The sequence below is a fragment of the Microcebus murinus genome, chromosome 8 (assembly GCF_040939455.1).
Source record: "Microcebus murinus isolate Inina chromosome 8, M.murinus_Inina_mat1.0, whole genome shotgun sequence".
Taxonomy (NCBI): Eukaryota; Metazoa; Chordata; class Mammalia; order Primates; family Cheirogaleidae; genus Microcebus; species Microcebus murinus.
Window position 1 is genome coordinate 104,985,892 of NC_134111.1, and position 19,820 is coordinate 105,005,711.

General features: G+C 48.6%; 1 protein-coding gene across 5 annotated transcripts in view; it reads left to right on the forward strand.

Moving 5' to 3' along the window:
- Nucleotides 1-5,428: 5,428 nt before the first annotated feature.
- The window catches only part of TRAF3IP1 (TRAF3 interacting protein 1), a 68,019-nt gene continuing 53,627 nt past the window's right edge, over nt 5,429-19,820 (forward strand). For 2 of the 5 annotated variants that reach the window (XM_012755668.2, XM_076006109.1), the window contains exons 1-7: nt 5,429-5,756; nt 9,219-9,287; nt 9,722-9,883; nt 12,656-12,799; nt 12,894-13,307; nt 17,461-17,532; nt 19,613-19,688. In XM_012755668.2, the coding sequence (XP_012611122.1) occupies nt 5,634-5,756; nt 9,219-9,287; nt 9,722-9,883; nt 12,656-12,799; nt 12,894-13,307; nt 17,461-17,532; nt 19,613-19,688 (1,060 nt within the window). In that variant the 5' untranslated portion in view covers nt 5,429-5,633. The remainder of the gene's footprint in view (nt 5,757-9,218; nt 9,288-9,721; nt 9,884-12,655; nt 12,800-12,893; nt 13,308-17,460; nt 17,533-19,612; nt 19,689-19,820) is intronic. The other 3 variants (XM_012755669.2, XM_012755670.2, XM_012755671.3) reach the window with 2 other exon arrangements.

The window sequence follows — 19,820 nt, forward strand, 5'->3', positions numbered from 1 at the left end:
AAATCTTTTTAATAAAGGGATTTGTCCTGTGAAGTTTGGATTTGGCCCCACTTGGGAATCCAGAGGGCCACGTGTGGCCTTGAGGCAGCAGGTTCCCCACCCCTGATTAGGATTGTATCAAACTAAAAGGCTTTTTGCACAGCAAAGGAAACAATGGAGTGAAGAGGCAACTTACAGAATGGGAGAAGATACTTGCAAATATACATCTGACAAGGAATTAACACTGAGGACATATAATAAGCTTAAACAAGAGCAAGAAAACAAATAACCCAAGTAAAAAATAAGCAAATGACCTGAATAGACATTTCTCAAAAGAAGACATACAAATGGCCAACAGGTATGTGAAAAAATGCTCAACTTCACTAATCAACAGGAAAATGTAAATCAGAATCACAATGAGAGCTCACTTCACACCTGTTAGAATGGCTATTATCAAAAAGACAAAAGAAACAAGTGTTGGTGAGGATATGAAGAAAAGGGAAAACTTGTACAGTGTTGGTGGTGTAAATGTAAATTAGTACAGCCGTTATGGAAAACTGTATAGAGGTCCCCGACTTCTGGGGATATATCCAAAGGCTGTGAAATCGGTCTGTGGAAGAGATTTCCACACTCCCACGTTCATTGCAGCACTGTTCACAATAGCCAAGATATAGAAAGAACTTAAGTGTTTATTGGTGGATGAGTGAATAAAGAAAATGTGGTATATATATCTTCCTTAAAAAAGAAGAAAATTCTGTCATTCGTGATAACATGGATGCAACTGGAGGGCATTATGTTAAGTGAAATAAACCAGACACAGAAAGACAAATACTGAAATCTAAAGAAGTTGGACTCACAGAAACAGATAATAAAATAGTGGTTGCCAGGAGCTGGGTGTGTGTGAATGAGGTGTTCATTCAAAGGGTGCAAACTTTCATTTGGATGGGATGAATAAATTCTGGCGATCTCTTTTACAGTATGGAGACTAGAGTCAATAATAATGTATTACGTACTTGAACATTGCCAAAAGACTAGATCTTAAATTATCTCACCATCAAAAGATAAATATGAAAGGCAGTGGATATGTTAATTAGCTGATTTTAACTTAATACATTTAGTTTAATACATGTAAATACAATATAATAAATTTAATACATGTAAATATATAATACATTTAATACATTTAGCTTAATACATGTAAATATAATACATTTAATTTAATACATTTTATAATTTATACATAAATCAAAACATCACACTGTACTGTAAATATGTATGATTTTTATTTGTCAATTATGCCTTAATAAAGCTGAGGAGGTTTCAGAAAAATAAATAAATAAATAACATGGTAAACAATAAAAGTAGGCCGGGTGAGGTGGCTCACACCTGTAATCCTGGCATTTTGAGAGGCCGAGGTGGGAGGGTTGCTTAAGCCCAGGAGTTTGAGACCAGCTGGGCAACATAGTGAGACTCCATCTCTACAAAAAATAAGAAAGATTAGCCGGGCAGTGGTGTGCACCTATGGGTCCCAGCTACTCGGGAGGCTGAGGCAGGAGGATCACTTGTGCTCCAGAGTCGGAGGTTACGGTGAGCTGTGATCGCGCCACTTGCACTCTAGCCTGGGTGACGGAGGGAGATCCTGTCTCTAAAAGTATAAATAAGTAAAAAATAAAACTAAGTTGTAAATGTAATGACATTTGCTCTGTGTAACCTGATCAGAGTGGAGCGTGTCCAGTAGGAGCCATCATTGGAGGCTCCCTTGAGACAGCCTGAAAGCCTCCTGTCCACAGTGGCTCTTCTTCTCACATGCAGGGGGCCTGTGGTGTGAAGGATCCCCCAGCCCCACTCTCCTGGTGTCATCTTTTGGGCAAAGGAAGGGCGTCCCAGGCTGCCTGGCGAGGCAGGCCTTCTACCCCTCACCCAAGAGAAGCAACTGAGCAGCAGGGCTGAAAGATGTTCAGGGCTGAAAGATTGTTGTGGAATTGGCACAAGTTACTCAGAGGCCTTTGGGGACAAGGGGACCCAGATCCCAACCCCTCCAAAGTCACGAGAGCCTCCTTGCGAGAGGGAGAGCAGCGGACCCCCGCACTGCTAGCACTGCAGCAGGGAGAGTTCCTGGTATTATGGTCTGCTCACTGTGTATTTCCCGCCCCATTCTTCGTGGCACCCACAGGGCCCTCTGCTTGCACAAGACAGAAATAGAGACTCAGTGATGGGGCAGGAACATCTGAGCTGGACTTCGGAAAGTTGGCGACCTTCTTTTGTACTCCAAGCTGGGGAAACAGAAATCACAGGAAAGGCCTCCTACCTGTGGGAGAAATCTGTTTTTGCTGGGCTTCCTGGGCCTAGTTCACCTACCTTCTTCTGCCCAGTGGACAGACATTGGCCACCATGGCTAGGGTTGTCAGACTTAGCAAATACAAATGCCACATGCTCAGCTAAATTTGAATTTCAAATAAAAAACTAAAAATCTTTTAGTAAAAGGATGTCACAAATATTGCTTGGGATATTCTTATACTATAAAAAATTGTTTATCTGGAATTCAAATGGAAGTGGACATCCTGCATTTTATCTGGTAGCTCCAGCCTCAACCCCCGCTGCTGCCCCTGTGGGTCCAGGGCTGGTTAAGTCCCAGCTCTGCAGGACTTCTCCGACCTGGTGCCTGACTCTCCCCCCACCTCCCATCCTGACCCACATCCTGGGCTTGCAGATGTGGAGTTCATGAGGTAGGGCCAAGTCGGCCTCCCCAGGCCTTTGTCTCCGGCAATGTTTGTCTCCAGGTGAGTGGAGGCAGGGCCTGGAAGGCACATTGCTTTGTGGGGCTGGCTCCTGGAGTGAGTCAGAGCCGTGGTTAGCATTCATTCAGAAACTGCTCATTTCAAAAGCATCTCCTGCCTGCCTTTTACCTTTCAAACACTTTCTTTGTTGTGATTTTCTGCAGTCCTTTAACCGATTATCCTTTTTTATGAATGATCCTTTTTTGTATTCTCTGCCTTTCTCCCCAGAGCTTTTATAACTCTGAGAAGCTTAAGGGTAATTTAGGCTGCATGGCCGCCCTCCCAGTCTGGAGCCTTCAGAACTGTGGGCTCCAGGGGGCTTCTGCACCCCTACTCCCAGCCCCCACCCTGGGGAGGTCCTGGTTCCAGGTCTCTTTCCTGGAGTCAGGAATCCTTAGCTGCATCTTCTCGGACCTGCTGGCCTAGGGGAGAATCCATGCTTCCTGAAGGCGGCAATGTCCAGGGACATGTGTCCACTCCATGGCCACCTCCTCTGAGCCAGGCTCTTGGCACGGTTGGGTAACCCTGCTCCCTGCCCTTGTCCGGGATGCTCTCAGAGTCCCTGCTCCCTGCCCTTGTCCGGGATGCTCTCAGAGTCCCCGCTCCCTGCCCTTGTCCGGGACGCCCTCAGAGTCCCCGCTCCCTGTCCTTGTCCGGGATGCCCTCAGAGTCCCCGCTCCCTGTCCTTGTCCGGGACGCCCTCAGAGTCCCCGCTCCCTGCCCTTGTCCGGGACGCCCTCAGAGTCCCTGCTCCCTGCCCCTGTCCGGGATGCCCTCAGAGTCCCTGCTCCCTGCCCTTGTCCTGGATGCCCTCAGAGTCCCTGCTCCCTGCCCTTGTCCTGGATGCCCTCAGAGTCCCCGCTCCCTGTCCTTGTCCGGGATGCCCTCAGAGTCCCCGCTCCCTGCCCTTGTCCGGGACGCCCTCAGAGTCCCTGCTCCCTGCCCCTGTCCGGGACGCCCTCAGAGTCCCTGCCCCCTGCCCTTGTCCGGGACGCCCTCAGAGTCCCTGCTCCCTGCCCTTGTCCGGGACGCCCTCAGAGTCCCCGCCCCCTGTCCCTGTCCGGGATGCCCTCAGAGTCCCCGCTCCCTGTCCTTGTCCGGGATGCCCTCAGAGTCCCCGCTCCCTGCCCTTGTCCGGGATGCTCTCAGAGTCCCTGCTCCCTGTCCCTGTCCGGGATGCTCTCAGAGTCCCCGCCCCCTGTCCCTGTCCGGGATGCTCTCAGAGTCCCCGCTCCCTGCCCCTGTCCGGGATGCTCTCAGAGTCCCCGCTCCCTGCCCTTGTCCGGGATGCCCTCAGGGTCCCTGCTCCCTGCCCCTGTCCGGGATGCTCTCAGAGTCCCCGCTCCCTGTCCCTGTCCGGGATGCTCTCAGAGTCCCCGCTCCCTGTCCCTGTCCGGGATGCTCTCAGAGTCCCCGCTCCCTGCCCCTGTCCGGGATGCTCTCAGAGTCCCCGCTCCCTGTCCCTGTCCGGGATGCCCTCAGAGTCCCTGCTCCCTGTCCCTGTCCGGGATGCCCTCAGAGTCCCCGCTCCCTGCCCTTGTCCGGGATGCCCTCAGAGTCCCCGCTCCCTGCCCTTGTCCGGGATGCTCTCAGAGTCCCCGCTCCCTGCCCCTGTCCGGGATGCTCTCAGAGTCCCCGCTCCCTGTCCCTGTCCGGGATGCTCTCAGAGTCCCCGCTCCCTGTCCCTGTCCGGGATGCCCTCAGAGTCCCCGCTCCCTGTCCCTGTCCGGGATGCCCTCAGAGTCCCCGCTCCCTGCCCCTGTCCGGGATGCCCTCAGAGTCCCCGCTCCCTGCCCCTGTCCGGGATGCCCTCAGAGTCCCTGCTCCCTGTCCCTGTCCGGGATGCCCTCAGAGTCCCCGCTCCCTGTCCTTGTCCGGGATGCCCTCAGAGTCCCCGCTCCCTGCCCCTGTCCGGGATGCTCTCAGAGTCCCTGCTCCCTGTCCCTGTCCGGGATGCCCTCAGAGTCCCCGCTCCCTGCCCCTGTCCGGGATGCCCTCAGAGTCCCCGCTCCCTGTCCTTGTCCGGGATGCTCTCAGAGTCCCCGCTCCCTGTCCTTGTCCGGGATGCCCTCAGAGTCCCTGCTCCCTGCCCTTGTCCGGGACGCCCTCAGAGTCCCCGCTCCCTGCCCTTGTCCGGGATGCCCTCAGAGACCCGGATGCTCAGGCGGTCCCTGAGAGCAGTCAGGCCCGAGCCCTCGGGGTCTCCACAGGCCTCCTTCGCCCCGTGGCCCCCTGCTCTCCGCGGGCTGTGGAATAATGTAAATTTTAGGTGAAAAAGACCCCCGCATCCACTAATGGATACATCATGTGCCAACTTCTGGCAAACCAACGATAAAAGTAGAATCTCGAAGGCAGCCAGAGACGTTACGGAAGACCCAGCAGCCCCGTCAAGTGCCAGGCGGGACGCTGTATTTTCTACCCCGTGTCTCCGGGGCAACACAGTCCGGCCCCTCCGGGGAGCCCGCGCCTGCCTCCACCACCCCGGGGCAGTGAGGCGGGCGGCACAGTCCCGGAAGTCGGGCCGCTGTCGCCGGGGCCGCCCACAGCCAGCGCGAGCGCCGCCTTCCCGGCCGCGAGAGGGCGACACAGCCCGCGCACCTACCGGCGCTCCTGCGGCCGGGCGCGGCGCGGGCGAGCGGTGGGCGGGGCGCCGCGGCGCGTCCGTTGCTAAGGCCGCGCAGCCCTGGCGACCGAACGCCCTGCGGCCGCCGCGCAGGCGCCGTGGCGGGCGCCGGTGCACTGTGGGATGGAAACCCGAGCGGCGCGTCACGGCGGGGCCCGGCGGCGGCGGCGGGGCCGGCGGCGGCCAGGGACCCGGGCTTAGGCTCGGCCGGGCCGGCGGAGGGCGCGGGCGGCCAGCCGGGCAGCGGCGCCGCCATGAACGCGGCGGTGGTGAGGCGGACGCAGGAGGCGCTGGGGAAGGTGATCCGGAGGCCGCCGCTGACGGAGAAGCTGCTGAGCAAGCCCCCGTTCCGCTACCTGCACGACATCATCACGGAGGTGGGCGCCGGGGTGCGGGCCGGGGCCGGTCGGGGCCGGTCGGGGCCGGGGCCGGGGGTGGGCCGGCGTCAGGGTGCGGGTCGGAGGTCCGCGGCTGGGCGGTCACCTGGGGCGGGTGCGCGGTGGGGGCCGCGCCTGGGGGCTGGATCTGGGCCGGGTGCTGGTCGGCCCAGGGTCGGGGTCAGGGACCCCGTCAAGGTCAGAGGCTGGGGTCGGAGCGGGCTGGAGCGGCCCCTGTCCCGGGAGCCCGGCCTGCGGTCCGAGGGCGACCAGTAGGCCCAGTTCTTGGGTGCCCTCTGCGTGGAGGTCCTGGCCCTCACGGCCCCCTGGGCCACCTCTTACAGGGAGGCTCCCGGCCCCCTGAGGGACCGTTCTTATTTCTTTCCCGCCTGCCTGTGTATCTCTTTATATCCTCTCTTTCATCCTCCACTCTGCCTGGCAGAGCAGTTTCTGTGTCGCGCGCCCGCCAACCCTGTGACATCCCTCTCTCGTACCCTGCAGCAGGTAGCACGTGGAAGGTGCTCCGTAAATCTTGGGAAAGTGGAATTAGTTTTCTCTGTACTCCCCCTAGCCCCCAATTTCCCTCTACACAGCATTAATAAATACCACTGGGTGAATTTACTGGAGGTGGTTGTAGGGGTACCTGCCAGGAAAAACTGTAAGAGAGCAGTTTAGTATTTGTTAGTAAACTGCACAACACGCACAAATTGAAATTGGTTGCCTGACTTTTCCCCGCTTGAGGTTGGTGAATTCCTCAGTGGCAGAGACTGTGGCTTGTTTGTTAGCACATCTCGGGTGAACTGCACCGGGCAAGGTACATAGAAATTACACAACAAACATTCCCTGTTGAATGGAATCTGTCAAGGCTCCTGGTAACTCTCAGGTGTGTCGCCACCGGGGGTGGGGAGGGGGCAGTGCCCATTTCCATGGTGCACCCGAGGGCACTCGGGAACTCTTTGGGGTTTAGGAGTGAGGTTGAACCTGCCGGCTTCCAGTGGTGGTCTTCAAACTTTCTCACTCTTTTCCACAGGTTGGGCACTTTATTCTTCCACAGACTTTGCTTTACTCATTTCTGCTCTCTTTCCTTAGCTTATAATGTGCGCTCTCCTGGAACGTGTGACCCTGCTTAAAACCCTGCTTGTGCTTAAAAATGCTCCTGAATCCACCCACGTCCCAAGGGCTGTCTGCAGTGGTCTCCTCCTCCTCCTCCAGCACTTGCAGCCTGTCCTGGCTGTGCGGAGGGCCCTGTGGGAGCAGGACAGTGTGCTGTGTCACCAACACCCTACGAAGTAGGCAGGCTCTGTCGTCTGACTGGGGGAGAACAAGTAAGAGTAAGAGTTAGCCCAGATGTGAGCCCGATCTACCATAGCCGTGGCCACCAACACCTTTTATCTTCTGTGTTAGTCCTGTCTGCCTCATGGAATGCAGAGCTATAGGAGGGAGACGCAGGGTGTGTGCTTATCCCGTGGATCTTAGGGTGGCAGCTCAGTGACTACCTGGTGGTTGGCTGGAGGGCATCGTCATGGGAGAGGCAGAGGAACATTCGAGTGGGCATTGACTCTGTTGGTCAGGTAGACAGGTTGTGTGGAATGATTTTCTTCCAAAGACTTTTCCTAATCTGACGCTGAAATTAATTTCACTACCTGTCTAAAGATAAATACATTAATTGTCACCTACTTGATGAAGATGTTAGAAGGACTGACATACTGGAAAGCATTTTCAGATAATAGGTGGAGAGCCTCCTATGAAAAAAAAATTTTTTTTTTGGAGACAGAGTCTTGCTCTTTCTATACAGCTAGAGTGCATGGTGTCGTCATAGCTCAGCATTCTCAAACTCCTGGGCTCAAATGATCTTCCTGCCTCAGCCTCCCCAATAGGTTGGAGTAGAGACATATGCCACTACACCTGGCTGATTTTTCTATCTTTTGCAGAGACGCATTCTCACTGTTGCCCAGGCTGGTCTCAAACTCCTGGCCTCAAGTAATCCTCCCACCTAAGCCTCCCAAAGTGCTAGGATTACAGGTGTGAGCTGCAGCTCCCAGCCCTATGAAAATTCTTTACTGTCCCTGAATATTGTATTCAAATTACCATATTTATATTTTAGCTATGGCTAAACTAACTACCTCTTTCATTAAGCTAAGCATGAATCCTATGACATTAATGTCTCTTGTTACTTAGAATTATTGCTTACAATTTTAACTGCCAGCATCTTGAGAAAACCTCAACAAGGACAGAGTGAAATGTTAGAGGAATATTAAATACAGGATGCCCTTAATGTCCCACCTGTCTTCTTAAGAAAAACAGTAGCATGGCTTTTAAGAAGTTTGGTGTGGAATGAAAACTTCTAGATTAATTAATAGCTAACTTGATGCAAATTAAGTACTTGTAGCTTGATTCCAGAGAAGGGTGATATTAGGGTGGGACTATCTTGTTTTTAAAACATGTCTCACAGTAATAAATACCTGACCTGGCGCACACATACCTGTCCTTACTACATACCATGCAGCCTGTTGGGAAAGGGACCCAGCTATTCTGTTTTGTTTTGTAAAAGATGCTTGTTGCTACCATTATATTGGTTTTATAGTAACCTACCACATTTTGAAAAACTTTGGTCTGAAAGAACCCAGAACTTTGGTCTGAAAGAAAAACTTTGGCCTGGAGTGGGAAGGAACAGAGAAAATCACTGCCCTAAAAGCTGATTAGGTTACAGGTTACCTGAGGGGAGGCTAGATGGGGAGAGAACGAAAGTGATGGGGTGCTCTCACCCTACTCTCCTAAGAAGTGACTAACAACAGGTAGTGAGACTAAAGATCCCTCTGGAACTTCCAGTTTTAGAAACCCAGGCTAAAATTTCCTTTTCTTTCTGGACTCCATTCCCTCCACTGCACCTGAGGGACTCTTGCGGTTGGTTTCTCCCCACCTTAGAACTATTCTGCGCCTCCTTTTGGCTAAGTTCCTATTACTGAATGGCTAAATTCCTATTACTGAATGGCCCGAAGGGCCTCTAGGTCAGGCTGGTGTATCTCTGGCTTCAGGCTCCTGCCGTCCCAAACGTTTTTCAATCCCTGAAACAGGGTCCTTAGGGGGCCCTGGACCTGGTACAGGTTATTTCTTTGTCTGGCATGTGCTTCCGAAATGGCCCCTCCCCCAACTCTTCTGTAAGCCTTCTGGGCTCAGTTCACGATTTCTAATGGGAAGCCTTTCCTGACACTTCCTGAGTGTGGATTAGGTATAGTCCTGTGTGCATCTTCAGCACCTGCAAAGTGTTTGTAATCTTTACCTGTCTGCCCCCTTAGCCAGACTGAGTCCTGTGAGGACCGGGCTGCGTTCTGCCTGGCGCAACACTCCGAGTAGTAGATGTCAAGTATGCGTGGAGTGGATTCTGACAGGGGTTCCATGGATGAGGCTGATGAAGAGGCTGTCTTGCGAGGGTTTATGATGGCCTCTCTTTATCTCTTGAAGGTGATTAGAATGACTGGTTTCATGAAGGGCCTCTACACAGACGCTGAGATGAAGTCTGATAACGTGAAGGTAGGTTTGTGTGGGGTGCCGCCTCCCCTACCGCTCCTCTCCTTCACGTGTGGGGACTTTTCATAGGCTGTGTACTGTGGCACGTATCATTTGTATGCTGAAAAATGGTTGGAATACAAGGTCTATTAATTCGTGGATTGACGTACATACCTTTCTCATTTCATTTTCTCATTTGTGGCAACTGCCATATCATGCTAATTTTATTCACTGAAAAATGAAGTTAATATTTCAAAGGCTAATACTACCCCATCACTAAATTAAAAGCTTTAATGAATCGTTTTTGTTTTGTTATAAAAGGTCAGTATTTTAAAATTACTCATAAATCTAAAAATATTTTTAATAAACAAGATCTATCTTGTGCCTATTGAACAAACTGAATATAATACAAACTCTTTGAAGTATTTTAACATTTGTATTTTATGGAAATATTTTAGGATAAAGACGCAAAAATCAGCTTCCTACAGAAGGCCATAGACGTGGTTGTAATGGTTTCAGGAGAGCCATTATCAGCAAAACCAGCCCGAATTGTGGCCGGGCATGAGCCTGAAAGAACAAATGAGCTACTCCAGATAATTGGAAAATGCTGTCTTAACAAGGTAATACTGCACCACTGGCATTTTGAACTTACCAGTGTGAGTAACAAGTAGTGATGGGTGAGTGTTTTGAATTTAGTGGGATGGTTTCAGGAAGAGTTTCAGTGGTGTCTGTTGAACACTGTGCTTGGAATCTGATCCCACCTGTGCTGGAGCCCCAGAGTTATAGACAGAGTGATTTAAAACTGAATAATAAAACAAACAAGCCTGTGTTATACACAAGTCCTTCAAGCTTTACGTATGAAATAGGAAACTTTACAGGCACTTTGCTTCAGGCCTGGTGGCTGGAGACTGCACACCCAGGCATCTAAGCCATCATTCTTTCTCCTTTGGGACCTCCTTTGAGGACAGGTGGCCTAGCCAGGGCCAGGGGAGCTGCAGCAGCTGCTTTTCCTCTTCCCTGGGCATGTGGGTGTCTCTGTTCTCTTCCTGCATTTCCAGCCTCTGGTGTCTACCTCTCTCCCTCCCTCCCTGTCTCTCTCCCTCCTTCCTTGTTTTCTTCCCTTCCTTCCTGTCTACACCGTTCCTCTGTCTCCTGGTTGCTGTTTGAATAGCTATACTGTCTTCAAGGAATCCTGCGTCAGTCGTACATGCGTAGGTTTGTGCCTTCCTAAGCTGCTCGCTGTGGGCTGGAAACTTGGATGTCAGGCTTTCTGGTTAGGTTGAGCCTGGGCCATATTTGCCTGGATGTTGGAGGAGGTCACCCCCAGGGCCTGCCTTCGTCGTCAGGCCAAGTAGCCCTCATGGAGGAGTGGAGTTGGACCTGTCCCAGAGTAAAATTAACACAGCCCTTCCTGTACCCAGTGGGTAGTTGGCTGCGGGCTAGCCTTAGATGTTACCAAAATGCATACAGGTGGGTTTCATTCCCTGTAACAGCAGTGGGGTGTAGGGGTGCATAGTGGAGTCAGGCTGTCTCCTAGGAAGTCTTGAGAGAGCCTTGTCCTGGTATAGGTCCATAACTTGGGCTTAGAGACTTGAAGCTGATTTTGCCAGTGTGTTGGCTTCTGTCCCCAGCCTCCTTACTCCCTGCTCCCTGCAGCCTTCATCTTGCTCATCTTTCTGAAAAGTAAATCTGACTTCCATCTTCCCTGCTGCATCTTTTGCTATGTTCTGGTTGTCTCCAGGCACAGCCTGCTCCGTGGTGTGGCTCACGAGGCCCCTAGAGACCTGCTGCTAGTTTTTTCCTTTCAGGCCCTTGTCTTGTCCCCACATCTGTGCCCCTCCAATTCCGGTCACTGCGCACCCCTGAAGTCAGCACTGGCTCCCTCACTATGCCTCCTGCCTCAGTGCAGGCTGGTTTCTTGGGGCCTGAGCTGCCTTCCTCCTCCAGCCTCACCTGGCAGCAGTTGTCTGTGAGCCCTTCCCTGAGTCCTGGTCTTTCCTCCCTCCAGGTGACTTAGGTGCCCCCATCAAGTCCCCACAGCCTATTGACATTTAACTGTTGTATTTTTCTGTCTGCCCCAGTCCTTGGTGTGTCCTGGGCCCATGGAGCCGGGCTCGTCACAGTCACGCAGTGCTTGCCTGTGGAGGGAGTGTGTGAGTGAGCAGGAGTGTGTGAGTGAGCAGGACTCCTGACTGGAGCGATCAGGGACCTTAGATGGCTGTCAGGGATGCTGGAGAAGGAATTTTTGCACTTGATAGGGCTTGAATTAGATCACATCTTTTTTTTTTTCAGTTTTTACAAGTTGTGTTAATGGCCATTAACATAAAATTTATCGTCTTAACCATTTTTAAGTGTACAGTTCATAATATTGTGCAACTATCAACTGCCACCCATCTCTAGAACTCTTTCACCTTGCAAAATTGAGATTCTGTCCCCATCAAACTCTCATTCCCTTCCTGCCCACCACACCCCCCAGGCCCTGGCACCCACTGTTCTACTTTCTGTCTCCATGAATCTGACTCCTCTCAGTACCTCGTGCAAGTGGGATCGTAGATTATTTGTCCTTTTGTAACTGGCTTATTTCACCTAGTAATGTCCTTAAGATTTATCCAAGTTCTAGCATGTATCACATGTATCAGGATTTCATCCCTTTTTAGGGCCAAATGATATTCCGTTGTACGCGCATACCACGTTTTGTTTATCCATTCATCTATTGATGGACTTTTGGGTTGCTTCAGCATTTTAGCTGTTGTGAATAATGCTGTCGTGAACATGGGACATGAGTGCACAAATGTCTCTTCAGGACCCTGTTTTTAGTTCTTCTGTATATATAGACCCAGAGGGGGAATTGCTGGGTCGTATGGTAATTCTATGCTTAATTTTTTGAGGAACTGCCATACTGTTTTCCTTAATAGCTGCACCATTTTACATTCCCACCAACAGTGTCCAAGGTACATATTCTTGCCGACACTTACTATTTTCTGTTTTTTTAGTAGCAGCTATTGTAATGGGTATGAGGCGGTTAGATCAAATCTTAAGGCCCTTCAGCTGGGTTTCTGCTGTGGAAATAAAAGGTATTTGTGGAGTTCTGTGGGTCAGCTTTACTGTTCTTGAACAACACACATACGTACTTGGCAGCTTGAGTAGAATTGAAATAGGATTCGTTTAGCTTGGGTGAACTTTACTGTTAATGACTAAAGTGTTAAGAGCAATAGTTATGAACTTCAGATGCTGTGCTTTGTGATAACATTTTCTTTTAACATTCTATCCTTTGAATTTCATTGGTCAACAAAGGATCTGTGTAATAAGCTGTCTTTGAATGCTGACATTCCTGTTATGTGTGTGGTCTCATTCTCACCTTGCATTTCATTCTCCTACATTTGGACGGCAAGCTCTCCAGTGATGATGCCGTGAAGAGAGTCTTAGCTGGAGAGAAGGGAGATGTGAAAGGAAGGGCCTCACTGACTTCACAATCTCAAGAATTGGATAATAAAAATGAGAGAGAAGAAGAGTCCAGAACTCACAAAGATAAAGAGGTGAATTGCAAGTTGCACATATTTGAAAATGAAATTGTTTTCTGTGGTTTAGGTAGAAACATTCATAAATGATACTGTTTTTTGATGTTTTTAGGATAGAAGAAACTCAGAGATAGAAGAGAGAAGTACAAGCAGAGAGCGAAAACAGAAAGAAGAGTTGAAAGAAGAAAGCAAACCAAGAGAAAAGGAAAGGGCCAAGGAGAACGACAGAGAGAGACATAAAGACTCTGAGAGAGAGAAATACAGAGAAGGAGAGAGAGAAAAAAGCAAGGCTAGGTCCAAGCAAGAGCGAGAGAGAGACAGAGACAGAGGCAAAGATTTAGAACGAGAGAAGGAGAGAGAGAGGAAGAGTGATGGAGGAAAAGAAAAAGAGAGATTGCGAGACAGGGACCGAGATCGAGACCGAGACAAAGGGAGGGACAGGGATAAACGGAGAATGAGAAATGGGGAGCACTCCCGGGACCCCGACAAGGAGAAGAGCAGAGAGCACGACAAAGTGGAGAGGAAGGTAAAGTCTTGTTGGAAACTTCTGCCTTAACTTAGAAAGAGTTTGTGATAGTCTCTAAAATGGTTTCTGTCTTATAATGTGATTAGGAAACTTTTTTCTTTTGAGTCTACAGAGTCTTGCTCTGTCACCCCAGCTGAAGTGCAGTGACATCATCATAGCTCACTGCACCCTCAAGCTCCTGGGTTCAAGTGATCCTTCTGCCTCAGCCTCCCAAGGGGGAGTACAGGCACACACCACCATGCCCAGCTAATTTTTCTAGTTTTAGTAAAGATGGGGTCTCACTCTTGCTCAGGCTGGTCTCAAGCTCCTGAGCTCAAGTGATCCTGCCATCTTGGCCTCCCAGAGTGCTGGATTACAGATGTGAGCCACTGTGCATGGCTGGAAACTGGTTTTCTTTTATGCCAATTTAAAATTCTGACAATGTTGGATCTTAGTAGAAACTCAAAGAGATTCCAGTTTCTTTCCTGCCAGGTGTTTTTTTTGTCCCTTAATAGCAGTTTATTGTTCAATCATTCATTAAGGCATTATTCAGTAAGTTTTGAACCAGTTCCTACTTTATATCCAAGAAGAATTCTTCTGGAACATAAGCTGTATAAGAGTGTAAGTTGGATTTTTTACTCTTTTTTTTTTTTTTTTTGAGACAGAGTCTCACTTTGTTGTCCAGGCTAGAGTGAGTGCCGTGGCGTCAGCCTAGCTCACAGCAACCTCAAACTCCTGGGCTCGAGTGATCCTTCTGCCTCAGCCTCCCGAGTAGCTGGGACTACAGGCATGCGCCACCATGCCCGGCTCATTTTTTTTTTTTATATATATATATATATATATATATATATATATATCAGTTGGCCAATTAATTTCTTTCTGTTTATAGTAGAGACGGGGTCTCGCTCTTGCTCAGGCTGGTTTTGAACTCCTGACCTTGAGCAATCCGCCCGCCTCGGCCTCCCAAGAGCTAGGATTACAGGCGTGAGCCACAGCGCCCGGCCGGATTTTTTACTCTTATGTTCACTGTTGAATTCCCAGCCTAGCAGAGTATCTGACATGTAGTAGGTCCACAGTAAATATTTGGTGAAGGAATGAATTGAGAATCCAGGCAAGGGGTGACAGACTTTTCAGATCATGAAACATTGGGTGGAATTGATCAATTGATAGTGGCTTATGAGGTCTTTTATTACGGATGTGGATCTTGGGATGGTGGAAGATAATTTGGTTGAGGAAGTCAGGAAAATACATTAAATCTTTGCTTTTTTTTAGAGGTTAGTGATTCCCCACCAGGCATGTGGAGAAAGTAGCATTTTTCAGAGTTTGAGCTAATTTGCCCAAGTCTTCATCTTGCCAGTTGGCTTAAGATTTATTGCTTTTCACCTTCTCTGTCGGGCGTATATTTATGTTTGGGTATTTTCCCACTTTCTTTGGAGTAGCCCGTATGTCAGCATCTCAAGCCGTGTTTGCAAGCTGTCTGAGCTATGTGTGGTATCCTTTGGAGCATGGATATTACTGAGTTTGTAAAGTATTTGGGCTGCTTTCAAAGTCTTTTTTTTTTGAGACAGAGTCTCACTTTGTTGCCCAGGCTAGAGTGAGTGCCGTGGCGTCAGCCTAGCTCACAGCAACCTCAAACTCCTGGGCTCGAGTGATCCTTCTGCCTCAGCCTCCCAGGTAGCTGGGACTACAGGCATGCGCCACCATGTCCGGCTAATTTTTTTTATATATATATCAGTTGGCCAATTAATTTCTTTCTATTTATAGTAGAGACGGGGTCTCGCTCTTGCTCAGGCTGGTTTTGAACTCCTGACCTTGAGCAATCCGCCCGCCTCGGCCTCCCAAGAGCTAGGATTACAGGCGTGAGCCACAGCGCCCGGCCTGCTTTCAAAGTCTTTTAGGCATTAACAGATAAGTACAATAAGACCTTAGTTTATGATAATTCTTGTTTAATTAAATTTTCAGATAAATTTAGGGTTGGCCAGAAAATCCTTTTGGTTTCGAACTGTGTTTTTCAAATGTGCAGATTACTTCTGGACTCACCATATATGTCAGGGCCATTTTTCCAGATGCCCATTCTCATGGGGACATCATATTGTAAAGCATCCTAGAAGAATGGTGGAAATCTCCTGGTCTTCACCTGCTAGAAAGGAGGACGCAGAGGTCTGCAAAGGTTCAAGGTCTGCAGCTCGGCAGTGAGGGGCAAGGCCTGAGTGGGCCCCCATGACTCATTCCTCCTGTTGCAGCCATCTTGTTTTGAACCTTGCATCTCGGTGTGACTGTCCAGGGAGGGGAGGGGGCTCTGTGGGACTGACCCTGCAGGAATCCCGTGAACCAGTCTGTTCAGTGGAGGTCAGTGTAAGCCCATTCTGAGATCTGTGTATCACAGTGGGAAAGGGGTACTTACCCAGAAAGACCGTTGTGGTTTTGTTAGTAATTGCGTGTAGTGTTCTCCTGGGAACTTGGGTGTTTTGCTATTTAAAATGTCACTCCCTCCTACCTGCCTAGAGTAGCGTGCCTTATGATATGTGTCATAAGCTGGATTCTTTTATGAGTTTTAGAAATCAAAAAGACATTCCCCATATTTTGCCTTTTTCTAGAGGTCTCAGAAAAAGTATTTTTCACTAACCTGAATTTGCTGAGGTGCTAGCTTATTCTGGTGTATTTTCCTATGTGAGGCAGCCTGGGAATGGGCTAAGCTTCCTCAGCTCTCAAGGTCATCAGATCAAGTGTGGACACATTATGTTCACTAAAACTGCTGCTGATGTGACTAGCTTTTTAGATAGAAAGACAATTCCAAAGAGAAATTTTATGGGATGATATTTGGAAACATAGCAGAACCAAGGGTGCATGATGGCTTTGTTTGAAAGTATCTGAGACTATGGTGAAATGATCGTTTTCCTACTCAAAGCTGGCATTTACTTGGCTGAAGTCAGATTTGTGTAGATCTTTCATGGTGAATTTGCCCACCTGGCTCTTCTGTTAGAAATCGGGGGTTTTCTGTATCGAGCCATGTGGGTCTGGGAGGCAGTTGTGTGGTCTCCTGGTAAAAGATGCCAAGCAGGGTGAGCTTCTGTAAGACATTTACCCAGGAGCCCCAGTTCCCAGGGCCCTTTGTCAGCCCTAGGAGTGCCTGTCCTCTCTGGGGAGGCCAGAGACTCAGGTTCTAACCCAGGCTCTGCCATAGTCACTCTTTACCTTCTGGTCAAATCCCTTGATGCTTCACTTTATTTCTGTGTGGGAGAGAGGATGACGAGATGCTCCCAAGCTGCCTCATGGGCTTTAGTGAAGAAAGGTGACATAGTCGATGTGTAAACACACATCAGGTGTGTTTCAGTGAGGCAGGCAGTTGAGAGCCCATGTGCTAGGTGAGACTGGCCATCTGGGAGTTCTGGGCCCTGCCTCTAACCCCCTCTCCAGTGGGAGCAGCGAGGGCTGTGAGCCCGCACAGGTAGCATGTGGGTGCCCGGCCTGCAGTCATGGGTAATTACCGCTGATGCAGTCCGATGCACTCATAATTAACTTATGAGGACATTGCATTCTTGAAATATTGAACAGGCATCCTTTGCTTCTCAGCCGCCACAGAGGAAAATGTCAGTGGTGATAATCTGTTCATATTGACTTATATGTTTTAAAGAATTGGTTTAGGATGTGAGATGGTATTTACAGTTTTCACATAATTTATGTTATGAGAGTGCTTTCCTGACTTAAAGTTTGAAGCCTTTTCTTAAAAAGAGTCGTTCCATTCTAAAGTTACCCTGTTATCAGAACATAGAAATAGGAACGAGTTTTTGGTGGGTGTTGGAGGTTTACATTGTTCACTCCATCCCTCGTTTCCAGATCCCAGTGTTTCACGGGGATATGTTTCCAGGAAATTTGGCCTGGCATAGGGATTTGGTGTTCCATGTAGTTTCCCGAGAGGTGCAATTGTTTGAAGTCCTTGCCCACCTACTCTGCCCTTTGTGAGAAGAGATCCTGTTATTGGCTTGGAAGACTCTGGAAATCCGAGCAGCAATAGCAACAACAAATCAGCACATCTGAGTGGTAATGTGGTAATGTGATGTTCTTACAGAAGAATCATCTTGCTGTTGGTCAGTGTTATATAAAATGTTGATGTATTTTAGATGTTACAGATTTGAATAATTCTAAAGTTTGAAAATTTTTTTTTGTTTTATAGTTGGCAAGCTCAGGGGAGTTATCTAAAAAGTTGTCAGATGGATCTTTAAAAGACTCCAAAGCTGAAACAGAGGTAAGTTTTTAAAAATGACTGTAAGAGATACAAGCTTGTGGTTATGTTGAAATAATAAATGCTGTGTCCTCTCCCACTCCACTGAGGCAGGGGAGCAGAGCACCATTATGTGTGGGCCCTTCTTTTTTATTTTTATTTTTTTAATTTTAGCGTATTATGGGGGATCCCCATCCCCCATAATATGTGTTAAGGTTACATATATTGCCCATGCCCCGCTCCCCCCTCAAGTAAGAGCTTCAAGTGTGTCCATCACCCAAATGTCGCACATCTTGCTCGTTGTGGTTGTATATACCCCTCCCCTTTGCCCCCCTCCCACCCTCCTGACACCCGATAGATGTTACTCCTATATGTCCTCTTAGGTTTTGATCTATTAATACCAATTTGCTGGTGAGTACATGTGGTGCTTGTTTTTCCATTCTTGAGATACTTCACTTAGTAGTATGGGTTCCAGCTGTATCCAGGAATATACAAGAGGTGCTATGTCACCATTGTTTCTTATAGCTGAGTAGTACTCCATGGTATACATATACCACATTTTATTAATCCACCCATGAATTGATGGGCACTTGGGTTGTTTCCACAGCTTTGTGATTGTGAATTGTGCTGCTATAAACATTCAAGTGCAGGTGTCTTTTTCATAAAGTGACTTTTGATCTTTTGGGTAGGTGCCCAGTAATGGAATTGCTGGATCAAATGGTAGATCTACTTGTATCGCTTCGAGGTATCTCCATATTGCTTTCCATAGAGGTTGAACTAGTTTGCAGTCTATGGGGCCTTCTTTATTTTGTTGTAAAAGTAATAATTTAAATGGTTTACCTCCTGATAAAATAGATGTGGTGTGTTTATTCTGTGGTTTTTCTGGGGGCACTCCTGGGTCCACTTATGCCTTTATTTATTTATTTTTGAGACAGTCTCACTTGTTGCCCAGGCTAGAGTGAGTGCCTTGGCATTAGCCTAGCTCACAGCAACCTCAGTCTCCTGGGCTCAAGCAATCCTCCTGCCTCAGCCTCCCCAGTAGCTGGGACTACAGGCATGTGCCACCATGCCTGGCTAATTTTTTTTTTTTTTTGTATATATATTTGTAGTTGGTCAATTCATTTCTTTCTATTTTTAGTAGAGATGGGGTCTCGCTCAGGCTGGTTTTGAACTCCTGACCTTGAGTGATCCGCCCGCCTCGGCCTCCCAGAGTGCTAGGATTACAGGATGAGCCACCGCACCCGGCCCACTTACACCTTTATTTAACAAGTGTGATGTGTGGTGCACGAAGGGACAGGGTGGTCTTTTGGAGAGAGGGTGGAGGTGGCACTCAGGATGAGAATGGGAGAGAATTAAGGATTAAGTCAGCAGGCAGACAGGGAAAGGGAGGGCCAGCTGAAGGGACCCCTCCAAGGTGTGCTTGTCCTGCTTGGGACCCCATATTGTGTTTCCCATGGCCAGGCACAGTGGAAGCCCGCCATCTCCACATAGGGCGTTCTGTGGAGGTTAGACTCATCCCAAGCAGTAGGGGCCATTGAAAGGTTTAAGTCAGCTTTCGTAATCCACTTTGCATTTCAGAAAGTGTTCGGACAGCTGCCGGGTAGATGGGTGGGGCCTGGAGTAGAGGCTTGGAGGCTGGTTAGGAGACCACGTGAGACTGGAACTGTGCCACGAAGGGAGAGGCAGGATATGCTGTGTCTCCAATTTGTTTTCTGTTTAAACACAACATGTATGTTTTTACTTTCAGAGTTGTTTATAAATACATTTAGTAAGTATATGGCAACAGAAGTTGAGCCCTCATAAGCATATCTGATAAGACAATGATTCTCAAAGTGTGGGTGTCAGTTTGCTGACCTTTTTAGGGCTGTACAAAAAGAGGGAATTCTAAATTTAGGATGAAAGAGATTTTGGCTTCCTTCTAATTCACACAGTCAGGTCTTGAGTGCTTGGTTGTTTTGTGTTGGTATCAGTTTCTCTTTTAAAGCATATGGATGCTATTATTGGTTTTCATACTTGTTCCTCAAGCAGAGCTTGAAAAATAAATCTGCTGATGGTATTGCTGTGTGATGCATCAATTAATTTTTTTCATCCTCTTTTCTTTAAGACTGAGCTTACCTCTAGATCATCCAGGTCATTGACAACAAAAACTTCAAAACGGCGATCCAGAAATTCACTGGAAGGTACTGCAAAACTTACTATATATGTAGCTGAAAATATGCATATTAGTTTTTTTGCTCTATTCGCAACATCTAGTAGAAAGTACTTGTGGCTGGAAAACAGACCTGTTGTGTATAGGGATGAACAGTGACTGT